The sequence below is a fragment of the Equus asinus genome, chromosome 13 (assembly GCF_041296235.1).
Source record: "Equus asinus isolate D_3611 breed Donkey chromosome 13, EquAss-T2T_v2, whole genome shotgun sequence".
Classification (NCBI taxonomy): Eukaryota; Metazoa; Chordata; class Mammalia; order Perissodactyla; family Equidae; genus Equus; species Equus asinus.
In genome coordinates, this window is record NC_091802.1 from 35,147,925 (window position 1) to 35,169,344 (window position 21,420).

The following is a 21,420-nucleotide window of genomic DNA, read 5'->3' on the forward strand; positions in this document are numbered from 1 at the left end:
TTTAACCCTAATGATAAACTTGTGGGCTGGGCATTAGTGTCCCTATCTTGCAGATGAGGAAAATGGTCCCGAGAATCTTTGACATCCCCCGCAAGTTCATGTAATTCATAACAGCCCGTGCAGGAAAGCCCCCCAGGTCTTGCTTGACTTTAGCACTAATGACGTTATTCGCACTTTATGCCTTCCTAACCGAGCTGGGACAACCCAAGTGAGATGAAGAGAGAAAAGGACATTTGAAAACATCTCCCCCCACCGTCCCCATGTTGCTCACAAGCACGGGGCAAATTCCTGTATCCCCTTCACCAGCCCCAGTTATGACATTGACAGCCAACTGGTGCGTTCAACCTGGGCCACACTCATTGTTGTGGAGCCTGCAGATCTATCACAATATCATGCCATGCGTGTCCAGGAGCTCACCTCCCCCATGGCTTTCCTGATGCCAAGCCATCCATGAGTAACTCCGACGGCCAACATGGGCTGCCCAGCAACTCCTGTCCTTAATGGGTGCGTCAACCTTGGCCCCTGACTTTGCCTCACTTTGCTTGAAGCTCCTGAGTCAGTGAATGTCATCCTGGAAGCACAGGCACATTACAGCTGACAGAGTGATTGATATGCTGGGAAGTCAGCCTCCTCAACAGCAAACTACTGGCGTGTTTCACAAGCTCTTGCAGAAACGCTCGCTCCACGGAGATTATGGCCGCAGGTCCCGGCTGCTTCCCTGTGGGTTGCTGGGAGGAACTTATGCCCTAGACCCTGAGGTCCGTGAAAGGATGGTGACTAGCTCCTGCATCTTCCCAGGCCAGTTTGGCTGCCAGGGATGCTACCGTTCTTTCCCTGAGCAAACCTGAGGCTTTCTGGCTAGCTCTCAAGATAAGCCAGCATTTCTATCTTTATCCAACATAATCGTCTCCCAGATGCTCCACAGTGAGTTATCCAAGCTGTGACTTGTCATTCACTCATCTCAAAACACCGAGTGTGGGACACAGGCCAGCCGTGTGCAAGGCACTGGTACCTAGAAATGAGATGAAGAAGGCCCTGGGCCTCGGAGGGTGCACAACCTCTGGTAGTCCTGCCCTCCTTCTCATCTTTCTGCCTCTCCCTCCTAGCTCCGTGCAGGGTAGGCAGGAACAGAGAACCAGAGGCACCACGTCTAGGTCAGCTGAGTCCTGGAGATGTCACCTTGGCCAACAGCTGAGCCCTAGAAGGGTTGGGGTTGTTGGCTGAAATAAGAGAACTATTTATCTGTGGGATTTATTTGTCTCTGTTCCCTCCTAATCCCCCAGCCTTCCCGTGACCACAGGGAACTGAGATTTGGCTGTAATTGCTGCTCAATCACACACCATTAACTTCCCACTTAAGCTCACTTATACCAAGTACATATTTTATCCTCTCACCCACGCAGCCAACACACTAGAGCCCACAAATCATCTGTGTGCACTTTGGAATATTTTCAATTATTTTTAATCAGCTCAAAAGGGTCCAGTCCCAATGTTAGTGTTGGCCAGACTCACCAGCTACCAGGAGCCCAAGGCACCCAATTAAGGGACATGGCAGATTCCTTACCTCCCATGACAATATATTATTGGCTCTCCTTTCATGGGGTGCATTGGCACAAACAGGCAGCTTTAGGCTACCTTTTAAATGGCCGAAGAGGATGTCAACGTAGAAGTTGGACGTGGCACTGAAGCTTCCAGTGGGCAGCAGGGTTTGATTGGGGACTTTTCTCCTTTTGGGGGATGGGCTTTTGCTTCCACGGAGCAGTGTCACTCACCCATCTCCCCCTGGTGTGTGTCTCACCACAACACACCCCGGAAACCGTGTGGGGAAGGAGAGATGGATGGAGGGAAAATAAACAGTCTGCACTTTCTCCAAACTAAAAATTACCTGTTGCTTATCTAATAATAATAATCATCTGCTACAATTTTTCCAACCCTCAGAAGAAATCAGATTTAAAATGTTCATGTGTCACAACATCCGATTAGCAGCTGAGGCGTAAATTGCAGAGCAGAGCTGAGCGAGGTAGGAGAGAAATGACTAGGATGAACCATGGCGCCTTGGAAAAGGCTGACTAAAAAGGGAGTTGTTAAGAAAACAGTGTACACAGTTATGTGGGGGCACATCACAGTCTCCAAATGGTGGTCCCCTGGCTTAAGCCCCTTGAAACTTGGCTTGTTCTCTTAAAGAAGGAATTTGGAGACCTCAGAGCATAGGCATAAAATGGGAACTGATCCCTGAACATCTAGTACAATGTTTCATCCATAATAGGCACTTGGTAAATATTTATTGTATGTAAGGATGCATGGGTGGATGGATGGATGATTGACTAAATGACATGGCTTATGATATATTTGATTCATACAATAATGAGCAGTGATATAATAAGGTTTTATATTATTTGAGATTTTTTTTTCATCTCCTGATACCTCTGTTCTGGGTATTCTTTCTCTCTCACTCTCAACTTAGATTACTATTCCCTACTAACATGTCACTCCCTACACCCCGCTTAAAACTCTTTGATGCTTCCCCCTCCCTACAGAATAAAGTTTAAATGCCCTAACTTGATATTCAAAGCCTGACATGAGCTAGCCCCTGCCTCCCCCTCTGGCCTCACCTCTGTCCTTCTCCCATACTCTCGGCTCCAACTACACTGAAATACTTGCCTGAGCACGGCAGTTCTCACTCTCCCATGTCCATCCATGCACAGATTCCTGTACGTAATGTTGTTCGTTACCATTCCTCCTTTTCTACACTCTATCACCAAAGCACTTGGTTAACTTCCACCATCCTTGAAGACCCAGCTCATGCCTTAGCTCCCCAGAGTCCCCAGGTGGGTGGTCTCCCTCTAATATCATCCCACCTGTGACTCTCTCAGAGCACTCTTCACACTAATTATAACCATTTGTTTACTTCCCTGTCCTCTTTCTCTAGACTGGGTTTCTGGAGAGTAGAGTCTGTCTATTTGATCTCTGAATGTCCAGCCATCATAGTGTTTGGCATATGGGAGGCGCTCAGTAAATATGAATGAATAAGTGAATGCATGGAGCAATGTTTATCCTAGGGTAGTACTGCCCAGCCATCACTATTTTCTTTTTCCCCCTAGGTTTCTGATTCATCAAACCCATTTCTTAATCGAATGCTCAACAGAGATACTATCACGAGAATAACGTATAAAAGTAAGTTTGGTTCAATTTCCTATACAGCAACTATTCTATAAAGGTTAGTCCTGTCTGAAGGCAGAAACCCAGGACCGAGGATCTCCGAGGGCCCCTTCCGGGTTCATAATCCTTTAATTCTGTAGAAAGTCACTCTGGAGAGTCAGGGTTGGCAAAGAAGCGGCTCATTTTCAAACAGAAGTCCCAACGGTGTCTTTGTCATCCACGCCTGTCTAAGGCAATAATGGTTATTATGATGATGGTCATCGTTATCCCATGGATTGGTAACGAGCTGGGGGACTCTACAAGCTGACAGACTCCACCGTGTCAGCTGGCCACATTTGGGGCTTTGCCAATTATGTGATTGAAAAAGCGTTCACGAGGTAGTTTGGCTCCAACCTCAGCACTTACAGAGGCCCTCAGCTGGACCAGACCTCCCTCTCCGGGTCGCTGCGTCTCCCTCTCAGGTAGAGGCAGGTGGCATCTTTTTTCATCCCCACGTGTGATCCACTGACCCAGAGGACTCTGTCCAGTTTCCTTGGGTTTCCAGAGGGTTTTCTCCATAGAATCTTTAAGCAGAAAAGAGAGAACGGTGCAAAGTTGAAGAGGGAAGAGGAAAAAGGGTGCCACTGTCATCCACAGCAATCTCAGGGGTTGCAGGATTTGGGAAAATTTACGTGAAATAGCACACACCAGGAGAGGAAAGAGGTCAGTACAGGCAAGGCAAATTTATGAACCAGGAGTGAGCAGGAAAGGGGCATTCCAGTCCTGACTTCGAGCAAGGAGCTTCCTCACTTTGACTCTGTTCCATCATCTGTAAAGTGAAGAAGTTACCCCCTAGGTTTCTAGGTCCTTCTAGGTCTAGGATTCTGAATCAAGCAATAGGTAAATAATGATTTTCACAAAAGTAAAAAACAGCACGCAAACATTCTAACACCCTGCATCCCCCTGGCGCATCGTCCGCCAAGAGAGAAACTTAGCTGTTACTGCAGTTCCTGCCTCCAAAGGTGATGCGGGAAAGACAGAGTGAATGCTCACGGGTCTCACCTCGGACTGCGGGAGGGAGAGTAAGGAGAACCTTCCCGCATTCATTTCTTCATGCATTCAACAAACATTTCCCACATGGCTGTCCCATGACAGACACCAGGCAAGGCTCCTGGAATATAAAGATGGACCAGACCCCAGCCCTCCCCACAAGGTGCTCACTGCCAAGTCACTCCTATATGAAAAGGGTTGGGTACTGGGCGGTGAGGGCGATAAATGAAACTGGGGAATCGCACTCCACCTGGAAGGACATCACCTAGAAGGACGCCTTAAGTGGTCTCCACAGCCACCTGCCTTCCTCACCAGCACTCCCAGGAAGTCTTCTCTAAGCGCACATGGGTTGCTCAGCGAAGGGAGGCAGTTCTGTCTCGTGTGCAAATAGCACATTTTATGATTGCCCATAAAAGATTATTAGTCTTTTAACTTTTTTGATTAAAAAAAGCATGAAAATTAAATAAAATGTTTTCAAATAATCTTGAATTTGCAGTTTAGAGACCGTGAAAAACCGTGAAATCACACATTAAGCCCCAACACACAATCTAACAGATTGCCAACTGCAGAGTAAGTCATTAGTGGGGCTTCCCTCCCCACCCACACCCCCCCACCCCCAGCACTGGTCTGCTTAATATTAAGTGATGTGGCTGCTGCCGAAGATGAAGGCATCCACGTGGGTCTGTGCTCCAGGAAGGTGGCCTCCCTCGGGAACAGGTATCGATTCTGGTACAGAGAGGGGCTGGAGAGCCAGGGTGACAGATCTTGTTGGGACCAAGGGTGGATGGCCCTTTTGTGGCTAAGGGGAATTTGAACTTCATCTACTTCAAATGAGGTGTCCCTGCTGACTGCCAGCCCCATCGGGTCTGTGGGAACTGAGAAGGAAACACTTTGGCAGTAGCTGAACAGGATAGCAATGTTAAAACCCAAGACCTTCATTCATTTGTTCACTGAGTCACTCTGCAAATATTTATTGAGTGGTTCTTGAGTGCCGGGAGATAGGGAGATCAAAAGAACACGTTTCCTGTCCATAAGGCCCTCACTCTCTCATTACAGTCATATCATAGTGTATTATAAAGATTTGCGTAACAAATGCAGTGTTAACAATATGAACAGAACTCTTTGGGATCACAGAAAATCTGCCTAGAATTACATACATAGCGAGGTTGCACAGAGTAAGTACTATTCAAATGAATAGATCAATAACTATTTGCTGGGGAAAGAAAGAGAAAGAGAGGGAGCAGAAGGAGGAGGAGAAAGAGAAGAAGGATGAATGGAAGAAAAAGAAGAAAGGAGAGGAGAAGAGAAAGAGAGGGAAAGAAGGAAGGAGGGAAGGAGAGAGAGAGGCGGAAGGAAGGAGGGAAGCCGTTTCAAGCCTAGAAAGGCAGCATGTACGAAGGCATGGAGAGCAGTAAAAGGACTATGAAGAGTTCAAAGGGAGGAACTCTGCCTTCCTCAGCTCTTCACCTCAGTGCCCCACAGGATACCCAGTAAACATTGGTGACAGCCTGAATTAATGGAGGAATGAATGGCCCCCTGTGGTAGCAGTGACAAGGGCAGAAGGAGTGGTGGGAAGGATGGTCTGGAGCCAGATCCTGAAAGGTCTTGATGCCGCTCTGAGGAGTTTACGCAGGAGATGCATTTGAAGAAATGCCTTCGCCTTCTCTAGAGACACAATCCTAGAAATGCTAACAGGAGAGAACAGAAGCACCCCCTTCTCCTCTCTCCCTCATCCTCTATCTGTCAGGGCCAAGGGAAAAGAAGGGGAACTAAAGCAAGACAAAGAGACCTCTCATGGGGAGAGGTAACTGCTTTAGGCCGCTAATCACAGGTATTTTGTGCTCTTACGCTTGGCGAATAATGAAGGTGTGCCTGGTAGTGCCTTCATCATAGACCTAAAGGGAGAAACACCACACGGATAATGATGGCCCTAGACAGGGAAGCAGCCTCGACACCACATGCCCAGGACACTGTGGCTGAAAGGGATTGATTTGCTCAGCAGGAAAGTGCCAGCACTGGTCTCCCCTGCTAAACTCCCTGAGGCAGCCAGCCCAGGGAAGGTTGGCCTGGCGGAAAGCAGGGGACTTTCTGAAACAGGAGTCATTCACTAGGACACAGCCAGTGGGTGGGAAACACGAGGCTGGAAGACTCTCCAGAGGCTCTGCGGGAGGCAGCAGGTTATGCTGGCATCAGCCCGAGAATTCCGGGCGAGAGGGAGACAACGCCACCTGCTCAGGCACACTTATCATAGTACTCTGCATCCATGCTTCTAAGTAAGACAGAAATAAACCAGTGCCCCCCACCGCCACCCAGCCACACTACCCAGGACACCTGACCTCAACCCCACCCACTCTGCTGCTACCCAGAATTATACCCCAGCGTAGCTTCAACTTGCCCCACTCATTTAGATGTGGTACCCACTCTGCAATAGGCTGAGCATCCAGAGTATGGAAGTGATGCTAAGTGAGCACTTTCTGCACTCCAGGCTCCGTGTTAAGAGCTTTACAGACAGCACTTTGCCCAGTACTCACAAAGTGGGTCTGATCGCTATCCCAGTTTACAGATGAGGAAACTAAGGCTCCAAGAAGTGAAGTCATTTGACAAGGACACACATCTAGTAAACGGCTAAGTTGGCAACTTCTGCGTAGCGCACAAGCATTCAGCAATCAGCATTGATTTCTCACTGCTGCATCTGTGGGTCAGCCAGGTGGCTCTGCTTCCAGCTGCAGATCTGCAGGTCAGCTAGGGCAGTGTAGCTGCACGTGGCTCTCATTTTTCTAGGATCAGGTAGATACCCAGGGCAAGTACTTCTCATGGTAGAGACCAGAACCTGTAATGTGACTTAAGGCCTAGGCTTGAAATTCACAAACTGTCCCTTCTATCCACTTCCTGTGGCCAAAGCAAGTGACGTGGCCAAGCCCAACATCAAAATCCTCCCAAGGAGGTGGGGTTGAGGAGAGAGGAAAGATTTCCTGAACGATGATCTACTCTTCCAGAGTGGGAGAGCAAGGATTCAAACATAGGTCCTCCCAGGGACTTTATGCTCTTACCTTTCTATCATGCTTCCTCTCTAAGGAACAAGGAAAATTTAGCTCTGAGGTCTTCAAACTTTCACATTACGTGAAACTTGTCAGCATGGTTTTCTCTGAATTCCCAGTTTGGTTCAGTTGGAAGAGCCATCTCTCTGCTTTTTGCTTTTGTTTGTTTCTACTTGAAAGGGACATAAACTAGCCACAGACCTTCTGGGCACTTTGAAAGTTCAGGCTCATAACATCCTGAGCTCTCTGCAACTCCTGCCTGTCCCTCAGCATGAGACTCCCAGTGGAAATCAGTGTCATCCAGAGGGACACAGTGGCACTGTTGCTATTGGCACACACAGTAATCAGAGGAAGGCTAGCAACTGGTTCAGGATGGGTCCACTCGTCCCCCTCAGTCCTTCTCCTGGAGGCTGTAGTAATGAGGAGTCACTCTAAGATACTGAGCAGAGAGTGACATGATCTGCTGACAAAAAAAGTTGGGAGATGATGGCAGCAATCCAAATGCTGGGACAATGTCAGTCATGACCAGACTACTGTGGGGGGGTGGTGAGAAGCAATTGGGTATATTTTGAAGGAAGAGCCAAGAGATTTCTTGAAAGATCAGATGTGTGATATGAGAGAAAGGAGTCAAGGATGACTGGAAGATTATTAGCCCGAATTCCTGGAAGGAAGATGTTTCCATCAACTGATTTGGGGAAGACTGTGGATGAAGCATATTCGTGGATGAAGCGTATTTGTGGGTGGGAAGGGAATCAGAAATTTCAAACGTGTTAAGCTTGAGATGTCTACTGGGCATCCAAGAAGAGGTGTGGAGTAGGTAGTTGGGTATATGAGCCTGGATTTTAGGAGAGAGAACTGAAGATATAAATGTGGAAGGCATTGGGATCCAGATGGCATTTAAACCTGGGTGAAATCGTGAGTGGGAATAAATAGAGAAGAGAGGCGGACATGTCCTCACTTTTGAAAGAGCAGCTCAAATCCCCATGACTTAGGGTTGCAAATTATTTCTAAAGATATCTTTTAAATCCCACCCTGGGAGAGGCTCCCATGTGTCTGTCTCATTAACTGGCTGAGGAGGCGCAGGGAGGTGGGAGCAAATATGGAAGCGTGGGGTGAAATCACGAGATGGCAGCCAGTAGGGACGCAGTCCATTTGCTTGGTTTGAGCATAGATTAGATGACTAGCAAAAAAAGGACTCATGCAAAATCATTCTATTTAACCAGTTAAGAAAATCAGTGCGCTAGGGAACCTGTAAAAGGAGGAAAAAGGGAGAATCTTGCCACAAGGACTGGGAATTTCAGAAGCCAGATACCATGCTGGTGAAGGTCACCAAACTTATGGAGGCAGAGTGTTCTAGTGATGAGAGATGGAGCAAAGCAGACCTGGGCTCCTGGCTCTATCGATTCCTTTGCTGTGTGACTTCTTAACATCTCTGAGAGAATAATTTTCTCATCAGTAAGATAAAGATTTTCATACTGATATTAAAGGGCTGAGGTGAGGATTAAGCAAGATAATGAGTCAATTGCCTGGGCAGTGACTGGTATAAACTAGGGGCATAATTTTGTATTCCTAAATTGTCCTAAGGTATGTGGTGGTCAAATCCAGCTTCCTGAAGAGTGGGGGGCAGGTCACTATGGTGCCAAATAAAAATTATGTTCCAGGTGAATCCGATACAAGGCACACAGGCTACAGAGTTCGCTTACTTCAAATGAAGCAGAGTCCTGTGTATGAGCCCGTGGAGTGGGTGGTAATGGCCTAGTGGCTTCCACTATTTTCCTTAGAAGCTTAGATTTCATACATCTGAGCAAGGCTTATAAAACACTCTCCCTAACCCAGACTGACAATGGAAACGACCAGCCTGAATTCATTTCAGGCTGAATTTAGAAATTCTTCTAAAGAAAATCCATTTCATTAAAATTAAATTCCCCTTCGACAGATTGAGAGTCAAGATTGAAATTATGACATTGAAATATGGATTTTCTGAATGGATTTTCTGGAGGAGATATCGGTAATTTACCCCAAGTGTTTTAGTTTTTCTAATGTAGTATATTGGAATAATGCCAAATCTCTACATTTTCCTTCTGTTAATCAATTAGTAGGCATAGAGCCCCAATTACATAAAAGGTAACATTCTTGTCATTTTCGTACCCACCTGATTTCATCGAGCTAGCGTTATTTTTTTAAAAAGAGATTTTATGATAATTTCAAGTGGTGAAGCCAGTGACTAATGGAGCACAAAGAGCCTTCTTAAGTGGGTAAGAGGGGGTCATTACTAGAAGATTACGTATAAATGAACACTTTCTTCCAATGTCTTCCTAGGACAGCGTATCATTTTGGTAGCTTCATTCTCTTCCAATTTCAACACACTCCGTTCATTTCATAGATGGTAAATACAGTGAAGAACTTCAGACCAGTAAGAATCCAAAAGATCACAGATTCCAAATTTAGAATCTGGCTAATGCCTTAACGTATTTCCTCCAAGGAAATGAAAGCACACGACTGGAGGGGTTTGGAGGAGGGCTTTTAAACATGGTGTTTTGACACCCAGTATGACCCCGTGAAAACATTTGTTTCAGTCTTGCCTGTTTATAACTTTCCTTTGGCCCCCTACCCCCACGCCAGCTGAAAAATGAGTGTGTAGGCAAGGAGGGACCAAGCTGTACTGCCGTGAGCTCCTCAGTTCCTCAGGAAGTGTTCTGTGCGCCTGCTCCACAGAGGGACGCGGTGTCAAATGTGGTGAAATATCACAGGGGAGTTTCAGCCTATTGCTCCCAGTGCCTTTCTCTATGCTTAATTGAACTTGTACTTTCATTTCAAAGGAACGGCTTTGGAAATGTTTTCACAGAAGGCGAAATGCAGCGCACCACTTCCCATGTTGCAATCTAAGTAGTAACTCAAGTCAGCGAGGAGCAGAGAAGGAGTGGCTTGCCTGCGTGAATCCAATTCTCAGAGGACCTTTTTTTCATTTATTGTTTGTGTAAAACAAAAAATCATATTACTTTATTCTTTAGTCATTACCTTTTTTCACTTCGGTTCAATTTGCCCCAGATTACAAGAGGAAATGTCATTCCGTATGAGTAAATTGCCAAATAGTTCCATATTGATCAGAAGCAAGTCCAGTATCGATCTCGGGAACTGCCGTGCCTTTTTCTCATTGGCATCATTCTCTTTGAATGGGAACTTCATAAGCAGGAAGCTGGGCGATGTGAAATCTCATCAGTGGTCCACATAAGTAAACACAATGCGTTTACCAGAGGCGGCTGTTGGACGCTCAGACTGAGATAAAGATCCCCCAACTGTGTGGTCCTAGGCATTTCATTATAGTGTGTTTCTCTTAAAAAAAAAGAAAAAGTCAACTTAGAAGTTGTGTCCATGACTAAGAACTCAGTGTAACATAAATCATAGATTCAGCAAGAGCATGTCATAAAATCAGAAGCCAAGCTGTCAACTCTTACAGTCAATTAAAAGAATAAAATTGGGCTATAAACTATGCCTAAGTGTTCTACGCTTACTGATTATCCGAGGGATCTTCTCGTACTATAAAGATATAGCCAACATGTAAAAAATTACAATGTCATACCAGAAATTTGACCTACTTAAGATAAATTTGCCTCTGTAAGCTTATTTATGTTAAAGGACATTTGGGGTTCTATAGATTTTTTTTTTTAACCTGAAGATGACTTCAGCAATTATCCAGAATAATCTGACCCACAAGTATGAGGTTACGTAACTTACCCCTGAAGGAGGAGTGGATCACTGGCAAAGCCACAATGAGAACTTAGACTTGAATTAAGACTCCTGACTTGAAGTCCAGGGCTTTGCCCTCTGTAAGCTATATTCTCATAGGACTGATTGATTGATAGATCAATCAATCGATTCATAGAGAGTTAGATAATAGGAAGGAAGAAAACCTTTCTGTAAAACTATCCATGAAAATTTATTTGAACTTCTGCCATCACTTCCTCTGAATAGATATCCTTAAAGCAAGCAGAAGCTTGCATGATTCACCCCATTTGCCTCTGAGCTTCACCCCCAAATTTGTATCTCTCTGTTCATAAGCAGCTCTGACCTCCACAGATCTTTGCCATCCTTACAAATGAATAGAGCCATGAGAATTTGGAGAGCAGAATCCACCTTCCGGTGGGCTAGTTCTTAGGCTCCTTTCTGTCTGCCACAACCCAGAGGAGAACACTGACATGCACAAAGCAATGGTTTTGTGTTGGCTGCTGCGTGGATGAGATAGCCTGTGGGTAATAATTAGTTCCTGGCCTGGTCAGCCATGGAGACACTGCAGTGTTCCTTGACAGTAGAGCTGAAAACTATTGGGTTTGCCTATATCATTTTCTTGGGTTCCACTGCCTCTGTGCTGCCTAATACACCAAGCAAGCAATGAGGAGAAAAGAAGATGTGACGGTAGCTTGTGGCTCTCAAATTCCAGTCCCTAAGAGACAGAACATTGACTTAATGGCTTCCTATAAGGCAGTGTGGTGAGTCATGAGGACAAATGTTACGTGTTAAATGCACACCAATTTCAGCAATGTAAATATAAGGGTAGAGGTTGGTTTGGTGTAGAAACACAGGAATACCATAAGGAGACAGTCAACAGTCTCAGTTTCACCCTGATATCTGTGGTGTGATATATATGGAGATGGTGGCCGACAGCAGGCATTTAAGTTAATGGTACAGACTGGAGCCTCAGACAATTTTCCCCGTCATCTGACAGATGATGTTGCCTCTTCCTCCCTTAGTTTCTGCTCAGAACCACCAGCAGGTGGAGCTTCTGTGCAGAAACCATTTCATTCATTCATTCAACCAGTGTTTATTGAGCATCCAATATGGTAGACCCCATACTGGGGCTTGGGGATTCAGAGATAAAAGATGGAAGCCCTTCCCCTAAAGGCTCATGGCTTAGTGGAGACGTTCAAATTGGTAGGTAATTATTGGCAAGCTAACTCAGTAAATATGGTGAAAAAGGAAGGCACTAACCTCGCTAGGGAGAGTCAAGAGGCCTCGGGGAGGTCGAGCCGTGGTTATCCTGGGGAAGCTGGGCAAAGACACTCCGGGAAGGGAGGAACGGCATCAGTGCTACCCAGCATTGCTGAGTATTTCCCATGGGCCAGGACGTTGGAAAGTGTAATCTCATTTGTTCCTCAAACAACTCTGTGAGGCAAGTATTCAGTCAGTTCGAGCTGCCATAACAAAGTACCATGTAAACAGCAGAAACTTACTTCTCACGGTTCCAGAGGCTGAAAGTCTGAGATCAGGGAGACAGCATGGCTGGGTTCTGGTGAGAACCCTCTTCTGGGTTGCGGAATTCTTGTGTCCTCACATGGCAGAAAGAAAGTCAGAGGGCTCTCTGGGGTGGCTTTTATAAAGGCACTAATCCCATTCCTGAGGGCTCCACCCTCATGACCTAATCATCTTCCAAATGCCATCACATTCGAGTGAGGACTTCAGAATATGAGTGTGGGGGGGACACAGACAATCAGTCCACTGCCTACTCCAACCATCTGCATACTACAGATGTCACAAATGAGGCTCAGACAGTTACCTGCGTGTCCAAGATCACACAGATGGCGCGCAGCAGAGCCAGCCCTCAAACTCAGGTCTGGGTCCTAGGCTCACACTCATCACACTGGGTCCTTCCAAATTCTGCAGCGTGAGGAAATAAAAAGGGCAAAGGTGAAGTGTGAGTATTAGCCAAGCTCACGCACAGAACAAAGTGGTGAATGAGGATCTTGGGAGGGCGGAAGCTGCCCGCGTTCTCTGACGACTGTTGCATCTCGCAGGGGATGTGGACGAAGAGGACTCCCTGGCAGGACCACTCGGGTGGAGTCTGAGATTTCAGCAAAACAGTGTTTTAGAAGCACGTTCTTACCCTGCCATGTGGGTTCAACCCAGGAACATACCTTTTGCCTCTTGCTCCTAGCCTGCCCCTCCCCACCCACACCAACTCTTTCCTCAAATGTGGATGCAACACAGGCTGGTTATAGTTTCAGAGAAACATAAATGTTCATTTTCTTTACTCCAGTCATGCCTGGAATGTCCCTCATTCCACCACCTCCCTCCTACCCTCCTGCCCACCACTCCCAATAAAATAAAATACAATAATAGCAGCATGCTAGAGTACCCAATATGCTCTGCATGCAAGCTTGGTTAAACAAATCACATTGACCTTTAATAAAGATGTGCCGAATGCTTCCTTCTCTCATTCAATATGTTAATCTTCAGGCCAAACCACCGTCAGAGCAAGCATCATTAACTGCAAATCTGATCATGCTACTCCCTCCTTAAAACCCTTCAGTGGCTCCACATTGCCTACAGGATGAAGCCCAAACTCCCAACAGCGCAAAGAAGGACCTCTTAGGTGTGGCCTGTGCTGACCCGCCAGCCTGCTTTCTCACAGCACCCCTCCCCCTGCATCTTGCCCACGCTCTAGCCATCACCGAGTGTGCACCGCTCTCTGCGTCCTTAGCTGTTTCTCTAGCGGGACTGTCTAGAGTGCCCTTGACAGCCCCACCCCCCACTGCCAGCCACACACTGATTACCTCTTGTCATTCAAGATGCAGTTCAGGTCAGCTCCTCCATTAATCTTCTCCTGAGTCCCACCCCCAGGCAGAACTGACAACCTCTCAGTGTACCCAGTGCAGATATATATCACTGTCTCTGTGGCTCCTTGCTGCAGTCACTTAATTACGTCCTGCTCGCCTACACCTAGCTTAGTGCCTGACACATATTAGGGGCTTAAGAAACAGAGCCATATGACGGATACTCAACATAAGCTTATTGTGTTGACGCTGGATCTGATTCCCTAGAACCATTATATCAGTGTGTGCTCTGGGCACTGTGGCTTTGTCGTGGAAGCACCTGACCCCACAGGCCAGACTGCAGACCCATCCCAGCCATATTCCAACTGCGACATCTCTCCTGAGCTTGTCCTGATTCCCTGGTGTTTTGGTGGAAAGGTAGAAACATCTCAATGGAAAGTGAAAGGAAGTCCTGTCTCCTAGGGTTGGTCTCCAAATCTAGCTTGACCAATCTCTCTCTCTCATGGGCATTTTGTGGCCAGAGCCCTGGAGAGGTTCCGTTACCCCATCAGGGTTGTCAGAGGCCAGGAGGGCCCGTTTGGGATGGAGCAAGCAAACAGTGGTTTTATTTACATCATTCCAAACCACTGAATCAGTTGGTTGGTTCTTAATTCAGTTGACAAGCGAAGGAGCACTGAAATTCAAGTTCCCTTGGCAAAGATAGTTCTTTCTTATCAGAGAAACGTGAGTGAGCAATTTATGGAGGAAGGAAGGGGGCCTTTGCCCAGGAAAACGGATTAGCAGCATTAATGCTCAGGATCAATAGATAGGTACAGACTAGGCCAAGGTGCACTTACCACCACCTGATATTAGAGTTCATGTATGTTGATTCTGCCATTTGTCATCTGCCTCCTCGACCAGAATGAGGGTGGGCACTGCATCCATCTTGTTCACTGCTCTATCCCCAGAGCTTAACCCTGTGCCCAGCACAACGAGGTGCTTAGCGAACATTTGCTGAATGAATAAATGACTTTGGTCTGGAAGTCAGGAGAGCTAGGTTTGAGTTCCCACTCTGCAGTCACCCGCTACCTCTGTGACCTTGAGCAGGTTACTCTCCCTCTCTGATCTTCAGTTTCTTGTCAGTGAGAATGTTGTTATCTGTCTGACCAATCTCACTGGGTCAGTATGAGGTTCCAGCTGTATATGAAGGTCCTTTGAAATTTATTGTTATTTGAAAACTCTGCTACATTACACTTTTTATAAAAATACGACGGAAACACTGAATTAAAAAATCAGAAGGAAATACACCAAAATGCCCATGGCAACTATTTTAGATGATCGGGGCTGTCATTATTTTCTTTTTCTCTTTTTTCCATATAGTCTGATATGTACTTATGTCACTTTTATTATTGAAAAAGTATATTTAATAATAACAGATATATGAGTGTGAATACCTCAAATAGGTGTAAGAGAGAAGGCTACATGCACGGGCCTGACAAAGAGGAGATCTACAAAAAGTTGAAATTAGTTGTTGAGCTTAACTGTTGAATCTCATGGTAAGATTTGGCCTGATATACTTTTCTTTCTAAGAGTATTTTCTTAGTGTTCTTTTAATTAAGCAATGTTAATAAATAAGAATGATGACCAGACAACGTTTCAACAGGTCCTGAAGGCTTAAATTGTGCATTTCATTATGACTATAATAAATATAATGCTAGCAGTCTAGGTCTCAGAGACCATAACCAAGAACTTGGCTCTTCCTTGTATCCTTGTGGTAGACCACGTTTCTGTTCACCGATATTCAGTGCCCCACCCTGTGGGAGGAATGTGCTTCTTTGAATCCCTAACAGCAGCCTTGGCCATGTGACTTCTTTGGCTACCAAATGTGAGCAGAAGCGACATTTGCCACTTCCTGGATGGGAGCTTTAAGAGCCAACGCATGTGTCACTGTTCTTGCTTTTCCTCCTATCATTGTGACTCGTGAGGGTCCAGATAGTATCTACTGTAAGAGCCTAGATCCCAGAGTGTGGACACTAATGACATGGAGGAAGCCCTCGGCCAACCTACAGTGTGAGCAAGAAATAAGCCTTTGTTGTTTAAAATGACTGAGCTCTGGGGGGCTGTGTGTTACTGCAGCCCATCCTGACAGCTACAGTCTTCTGGAATCTGAAAAGAAAAAAAGTTACCAGCAATAGCAGCACTTTCTCGAGAAACCTAATTCTTAAATCTTTCTTATTTTCTTCTCTAGATGATGCATATTTACTACAGGGACTTAACATAGAGGCACTCTATCCAGAGACCTCTAGTTTCATTACTTACGAGGGGTCGATGACTATCCCACCGTGCTATGAGACGGCAAGTTGGATAATAATGAACAAACCAGTCTATATAACCAGGATGCAGGTGAGCTGCTCTGTGGTCCTTTAGCTAATGGGGAAGATGGCTGACTTTGTGGAGTGCCTATTGTGTTAGTTTGCTGGGACTGCTTTAACAAAGTACCGCTAACTTGGCAGCTTAAACCACAGAAAGGTATCGCCTCGCTGTTCTGGAGGCTGTACATCCAAGAGCAAGGTGTCAGCAGGGTTGGTCCCATTTGAGGGAGTGAGGAGGAATCTGTTCTCTGCCTTTCCCTTGGTTTCTGGTGGTTTTCTGGCAATCTTTGGTGTTCCTCGGCTTGTAGAAGCATCACCCCACTCTACCCTCATCTTTACATGGCATTTTCCCTGTGTCTGTGTCTTTTTGTCCAAATCCTCCTTTTTATAAGGACATCAGTCATATTGGATTAGGGCCCGCCCCAATCAGTCATATTAGCTTAAGGCCCACCCCAATAATCTCATCTTAGCTAATTACATCTGTAATGACTCGATTTCCAAATGAGGTCACATGCTGAGGTGCTGGTGTTTAGGACTTTTAACTTGTGAATTTTGGGAGCACATAATTCAACTCATCACACCTTTGTTTAAAGAATCAGCAATTGAAAAGGCTTAGCACAGACTCATTGTAGAAGCATTCCACCCTTGAGTGAGAAAGGACAGCAGCATTAGTTCCCAAAGTGTGCTCTACAGCCATGGTGCTCAAAAACAAAGGAGCAAAATGGATGATACAGCCAAATATGTTTGAAAAAGCTGGATTCAAAGAGAGTTAAATAGATTTCATTGTTGGGAGACTTCTCGGGGCCTTGAAAATGATAATACATATGTCAGTCTCCAAGAGGAGGCAACATGCTACGTAGCATTTCACAAATGCATTTGAATGCAGAAATTTTTAGAGCATCTCACGGGATTCCTAGTAAACCTGGCTAGTATTTCTCAGAACCGAATGGGAGCCAGGAGACTGGCCTCGGAGGCCAGCTTTGCTAATGGCTCATTATGCACTCCTAGGCCTGCCATCCTCCTTCTGTGAATGGATACTCCTCTTTATAAACGAGGGGGTAAATTACACAAGTCTGTTCCAGCTCTGATATTCTATGATTGTGAGAGTCTGTAAAAACTCAGAGGCCAAGGTGCAAAGGACACGGAATCCAATCTCCTTTACAGGATGTGTCCTCACAACCCGACAACAATTGGAACATTCAAAGTCCCTGATCCCGTCTGTATTGATTGGGACTGTTTTGGTGATAAGAACCCCTCCACGTAACTTCAACTTAGGAAAAGACTTGTTCAAAAGATATGGGAGCATCTTGTGGAATTTAAAATCAGAAGTTGATGTCAGGAATTCACTGGAATCTGAACCCCAGCAGCCCTTTCTCTCTGCTGTCTTCTGCTTCCTACTACACTTTTGCTTCATTCTTTCCTCCTGCTAGAGACCCCCCCTTTCCTTCACAGTCCTGGGGTGGAACACAGCTGCAAACATTTTAGTCCAGCCCCTGGTCGTCATATTCACAGAAAAGGAACCAAATTAATCCAGCTTAGTTTAGCTCTGGCTCCTGGGCCAATCACGATAGTTGGGATAATAGCCATGTAGGGGAATAATTCCCTGAATTATTGGGAGTTATTGAACCATGGGGTGTAAGAGAAAGAAGAGACCCTGGAAAACACCTAGCTGGGTTTCCACCTTTGATGATGGCATATTTGAGGATGAAAGAGAGGAACTGACTTGAGGCATGCATGAGCTAGTGAGCTAGAAGTAAGGCCCACTCCACGCATGGAGGCATCACTGGGCCTCCAGCGCAGCTGAACCCATGGAACAGGGTCGTCTTTCCCAGACAGCCAGTACAGCCTGGCTCGGTCACAGTCTGCATGGTCTTACTTCTTCCGTAGTGCATTTAAGGGGATGGGTGGACCTCATGGTTGTTTCTCTCTCCTCAGATGCATTCCTTACGCCTGCTCAGCCAGAATCAGCCATCTCAGATCTTCCTGAGCATGAGTGACAACTTCAGGCCCGTCCAGCCGCTCAACAACCGCTGCATCCGCACCAACATCAACTTCAGTTTACAGGGGAAGGACTGTCCAAACAACCGAGCCCAGAAGCTTCAGTATAGAGGTGGGTGCAGCAGCTCAGAGGACAGTGGACCCGGGCCAGAGCTCAGTCTTCCTGCTTAGGCCTGCTCTTAGAGCCTGGCATTATCTCCCATTATAGCAATCGTGATTATAAATGACAGTTGAAATCACCACCTTCCATTTGCATGGGGCTTTTCTGCTGGTAAAGCCTATATATCGGAGATAGAGATCAAACCTTTAAACCCCTTCTGGTTCAGGCAAGACAGCCTTTTTATTGTCATTTTACAGAGAGCCCAGAGAGGCTGATTTTCCTGAGGTTATGTGTTAGGACAGGACAGCTAGAGGCGTTAGAGCTCTTAGTTATGTGTGTGATGGACCCTTTCCCCCTAGAAGGTGAGCAAATACTCTGAATGCCAGGCCATTAGGATCCAATGAGGAATGTGTGTGAATACATATTTTCCCAGTGCTATGTCCCTAGAAGTGACTATTATTCCTACTAAAGGGACATGCAAGATGACTCCCACCTCCTGTAACCCTCTGGTCCACACCCAGCCCTCTCGGTTCCCTTCTGCACACTAAGTATCTGTGGATCATTGTAGTAAACCCTCCAAATGGGAAGGAAGATGCAGGCAGAACCATGTCATGGAGATGCCCTTGACCAGGAGTCAGGACACCTGAGTTCTGTGCCTGGTTCTGTCACTCACAAGCCATGCAAACCCAACGAAGTCATTTACCCCTCTGGATCTGGCTTCTGTCATGACAGTCCGTATACCCTCTACATCACAACTTGTGAGGAACAAATGAGAGGCTGGATGGGGAAGCCCTTTGTAGCAATAATGTGCTGCCCAAATACAGGGGCTGTGGATGTTACCAGGCAGCTTTTAGAAGCAGCTGCCACTGCTGTCCCTTGATCCCCCACTTCATCGCTCCCTTCTTTCCCACATCCCTTCTTTCTTTTTCTTCTCTCAGATACATGCAGAGTGCCAAAACTATAATTTTCTGTTCCCTTCCAGCCAGAGCTACCAGACAAATAGTCTACTCATTCATTGATCTCTCTCTTTAGTCAATACTTATTTATTGTGTACCTACTATGTGCCAGGCTCTTAGCTAGGTTATAGGGATATAGTGGTGATGAAGACAGATATGACCCCATCCATAGGAGCTTAGTCTAGAGCAGGGGTCGGCAAACTTTTTCTGTAAAGGGCCAGATGGTAAATATTTTAGGTTTTGTGAGCCATACGGTCTCTGCCACACTCTGACATTGTAGTGTGAAAGCAGCCATAAATAATATGTAAATGAACGGGTGTGGCCGTGTTCCAATGAACCTTTATTTACAAAACCAGATAGCATGCTGGATTTGGCCTGTAGGCTGTCATTTCCCCACCCCTGTCAAGAGCAGTGCCACCCACTAGAATTTTCTGTGATGATGGAAACATTCTGCATTTGCATTGTCCAACATGGTAGGTAGCTACTAACTACATGCAGCTATTGAACATTTGCAGTGTGGTTAGTATAATGATGCAACTAAATTTTTAATTTAATTTTGGTTAATTTAAATTTATGGGAGCCACATATGACTAGTGACCGCCATATTGGAGAGCTCAGGCCTAGAGGTTCCTGAGGAAGGAGAGGAGGTAGTTGGGATATGTGCAAGTAAGCAGAACTGTCCCTTCCCCCAAACTGTGTGCAGATTCCTTCACTGATGCCTTGTTTTGTGTTTGTGTTTTTTTTCCTTTCTCTCTTTCCAGTAAATGAATGGCTCCTCAAATAGGAAACTAGGCCAAGAAGAATCCCACCTCAGTGAAATGCTACAACTGTGAATTGACATAACCCAGAATGTCCCCTTCTTTTTTCTCTCTCCCTTCCCCCCTCAAGCCTCATTCACTCTTTGGATCGGCCCTTTCTACATGAAAAGTGTCTGCAAAACCATGGCAGAGGAACACACCTCTTACACACACAAACACACACACGCAAGCACTCACACATCCATACACACACATGCAAACATATCTACATACATGTAAACTCACCCAGCCTCCAAGATGGGAAGTCACGTTTCAGAACAAAAGGCTCATTCAGAAGAGGTCTTAGAAGAAAATAACCAGTTAACCTGATAACAATTTTGATACCATTCTCCTGAACTAATAACTCTACCCAATGAGACCTTTCAGCCTTTGTACATACAAAATTCTTCCAAAAGAGAGAGAGGAGCAAACGCAACTCCGACAGCATCCAGCAGACTTTGTTCTTTGCATCAAATCATCTTGGATAGTGTCCTAGGATCTTCTGAGGGTGCTGGTGACACAGGTGAACCAGGACAAAGTTGGCCAAGGACACTTATTTCTAGATTATGATTCTTCCGTTTACTCAACAATTTAAAAAAAAAAAAAAAAAAAGGACAGACATTGAAGAGATACACATTGTATATATCTATCACCACAGACTATAAAGAAATGGAATTATCTCCCCTCTTTGTCACATATCTGTAGTAGGATTTGCCAAGATCAGAATTGATCCATTTGCTGTTTCTTGTTTTCCAAAGGTCATACATTGTGTTTGGTTATTGTTAACAGCTCAATAAATGTGTTTAACGAGTTCATTTCATTCTCTGGCTTGGGTCTGTTCTCTTTCCTTCAAGGCTAAGCCCTGGCTCCATGCAAGTGCATTCTTTGATTTCACTTGTTTCTTCATCTACATGTTTGGTTCATTTGCAGCCAGTTTTTACTGAGTTTGTGGCAATCAGGAATGCATTTGCTAAGCAAGTATAACTTTAATTCCACTCCATGGCTCGATCATTCATACAAGGTGAGCTTCAGCCTGATAGCAGGCGACAGATTTCTTGCGATTCAAAACTGCCATCCCCCCTGTGATGCTCCCTTGAAGGAATGCACTTTGCCTTGTAAATTCCTGGGAAAGGAGTGTCTTTTCTCTCCAGGTGCAGCCGGATCTCACAAAGTACAAACGAATGCCTTTCTTTTCTTGTTTATAATGGTCACTCACTGTGTTTGGTTACTGTCAAGAAATCAATAAATGTGTTTAACAAGTTATCCGGTACCCATGTCTGAGTTTATTGAGGAGGAGGATGCTTCGGAGTCCTGCCGCGTCCACGAGCAATTGCATTACAACCAGCAGGGTAGCCAGAGCCGCCGGAATAGCCCGTCTGGCCGTTCCCAGGGCCAGGTAATTAATACCCTGGTGAGAAAACATATAGACTCAGCTGCTAGAAGGG

At 45.7% G+C, this 21,420-nt stretch overlaps 1 protein-coding gene across 1 annotated transcript in view; it reads left to right on the forward strand.

Annotated features, from left to right (window-relative positions):
* Positions 1-20,795, forward strand: part of CA10 (carbonic anhydrase 10) — a 476,139-nt gene extending 455,344 nt beyond the window's left edge. Inside the window, exons 6-9 of the mRNA XM_014833914.3 lie at positions 3,101-3,173; positions 16,001-16,155; positions 18,060-18,234; positions 19,940-20,795. Coding sequence (XP_014689400.1) covers positions 3,101-3,173; positions 16,001-16,155; positions 18,060-18,234; positions 19,940-19,962 — 426 coding nt within the window. The 3' untranslated portion in view covers positions 19,963-20,795. The remainder of the gene's footprint in view (positions 1-3,100; positions 3,174-16,000; positions 16,156-18,059; positions 18,235-19,939) is intronic.
* The last annotated feature ends 625 nt before the right edge of the window (positions 20,796-21,420 follow it).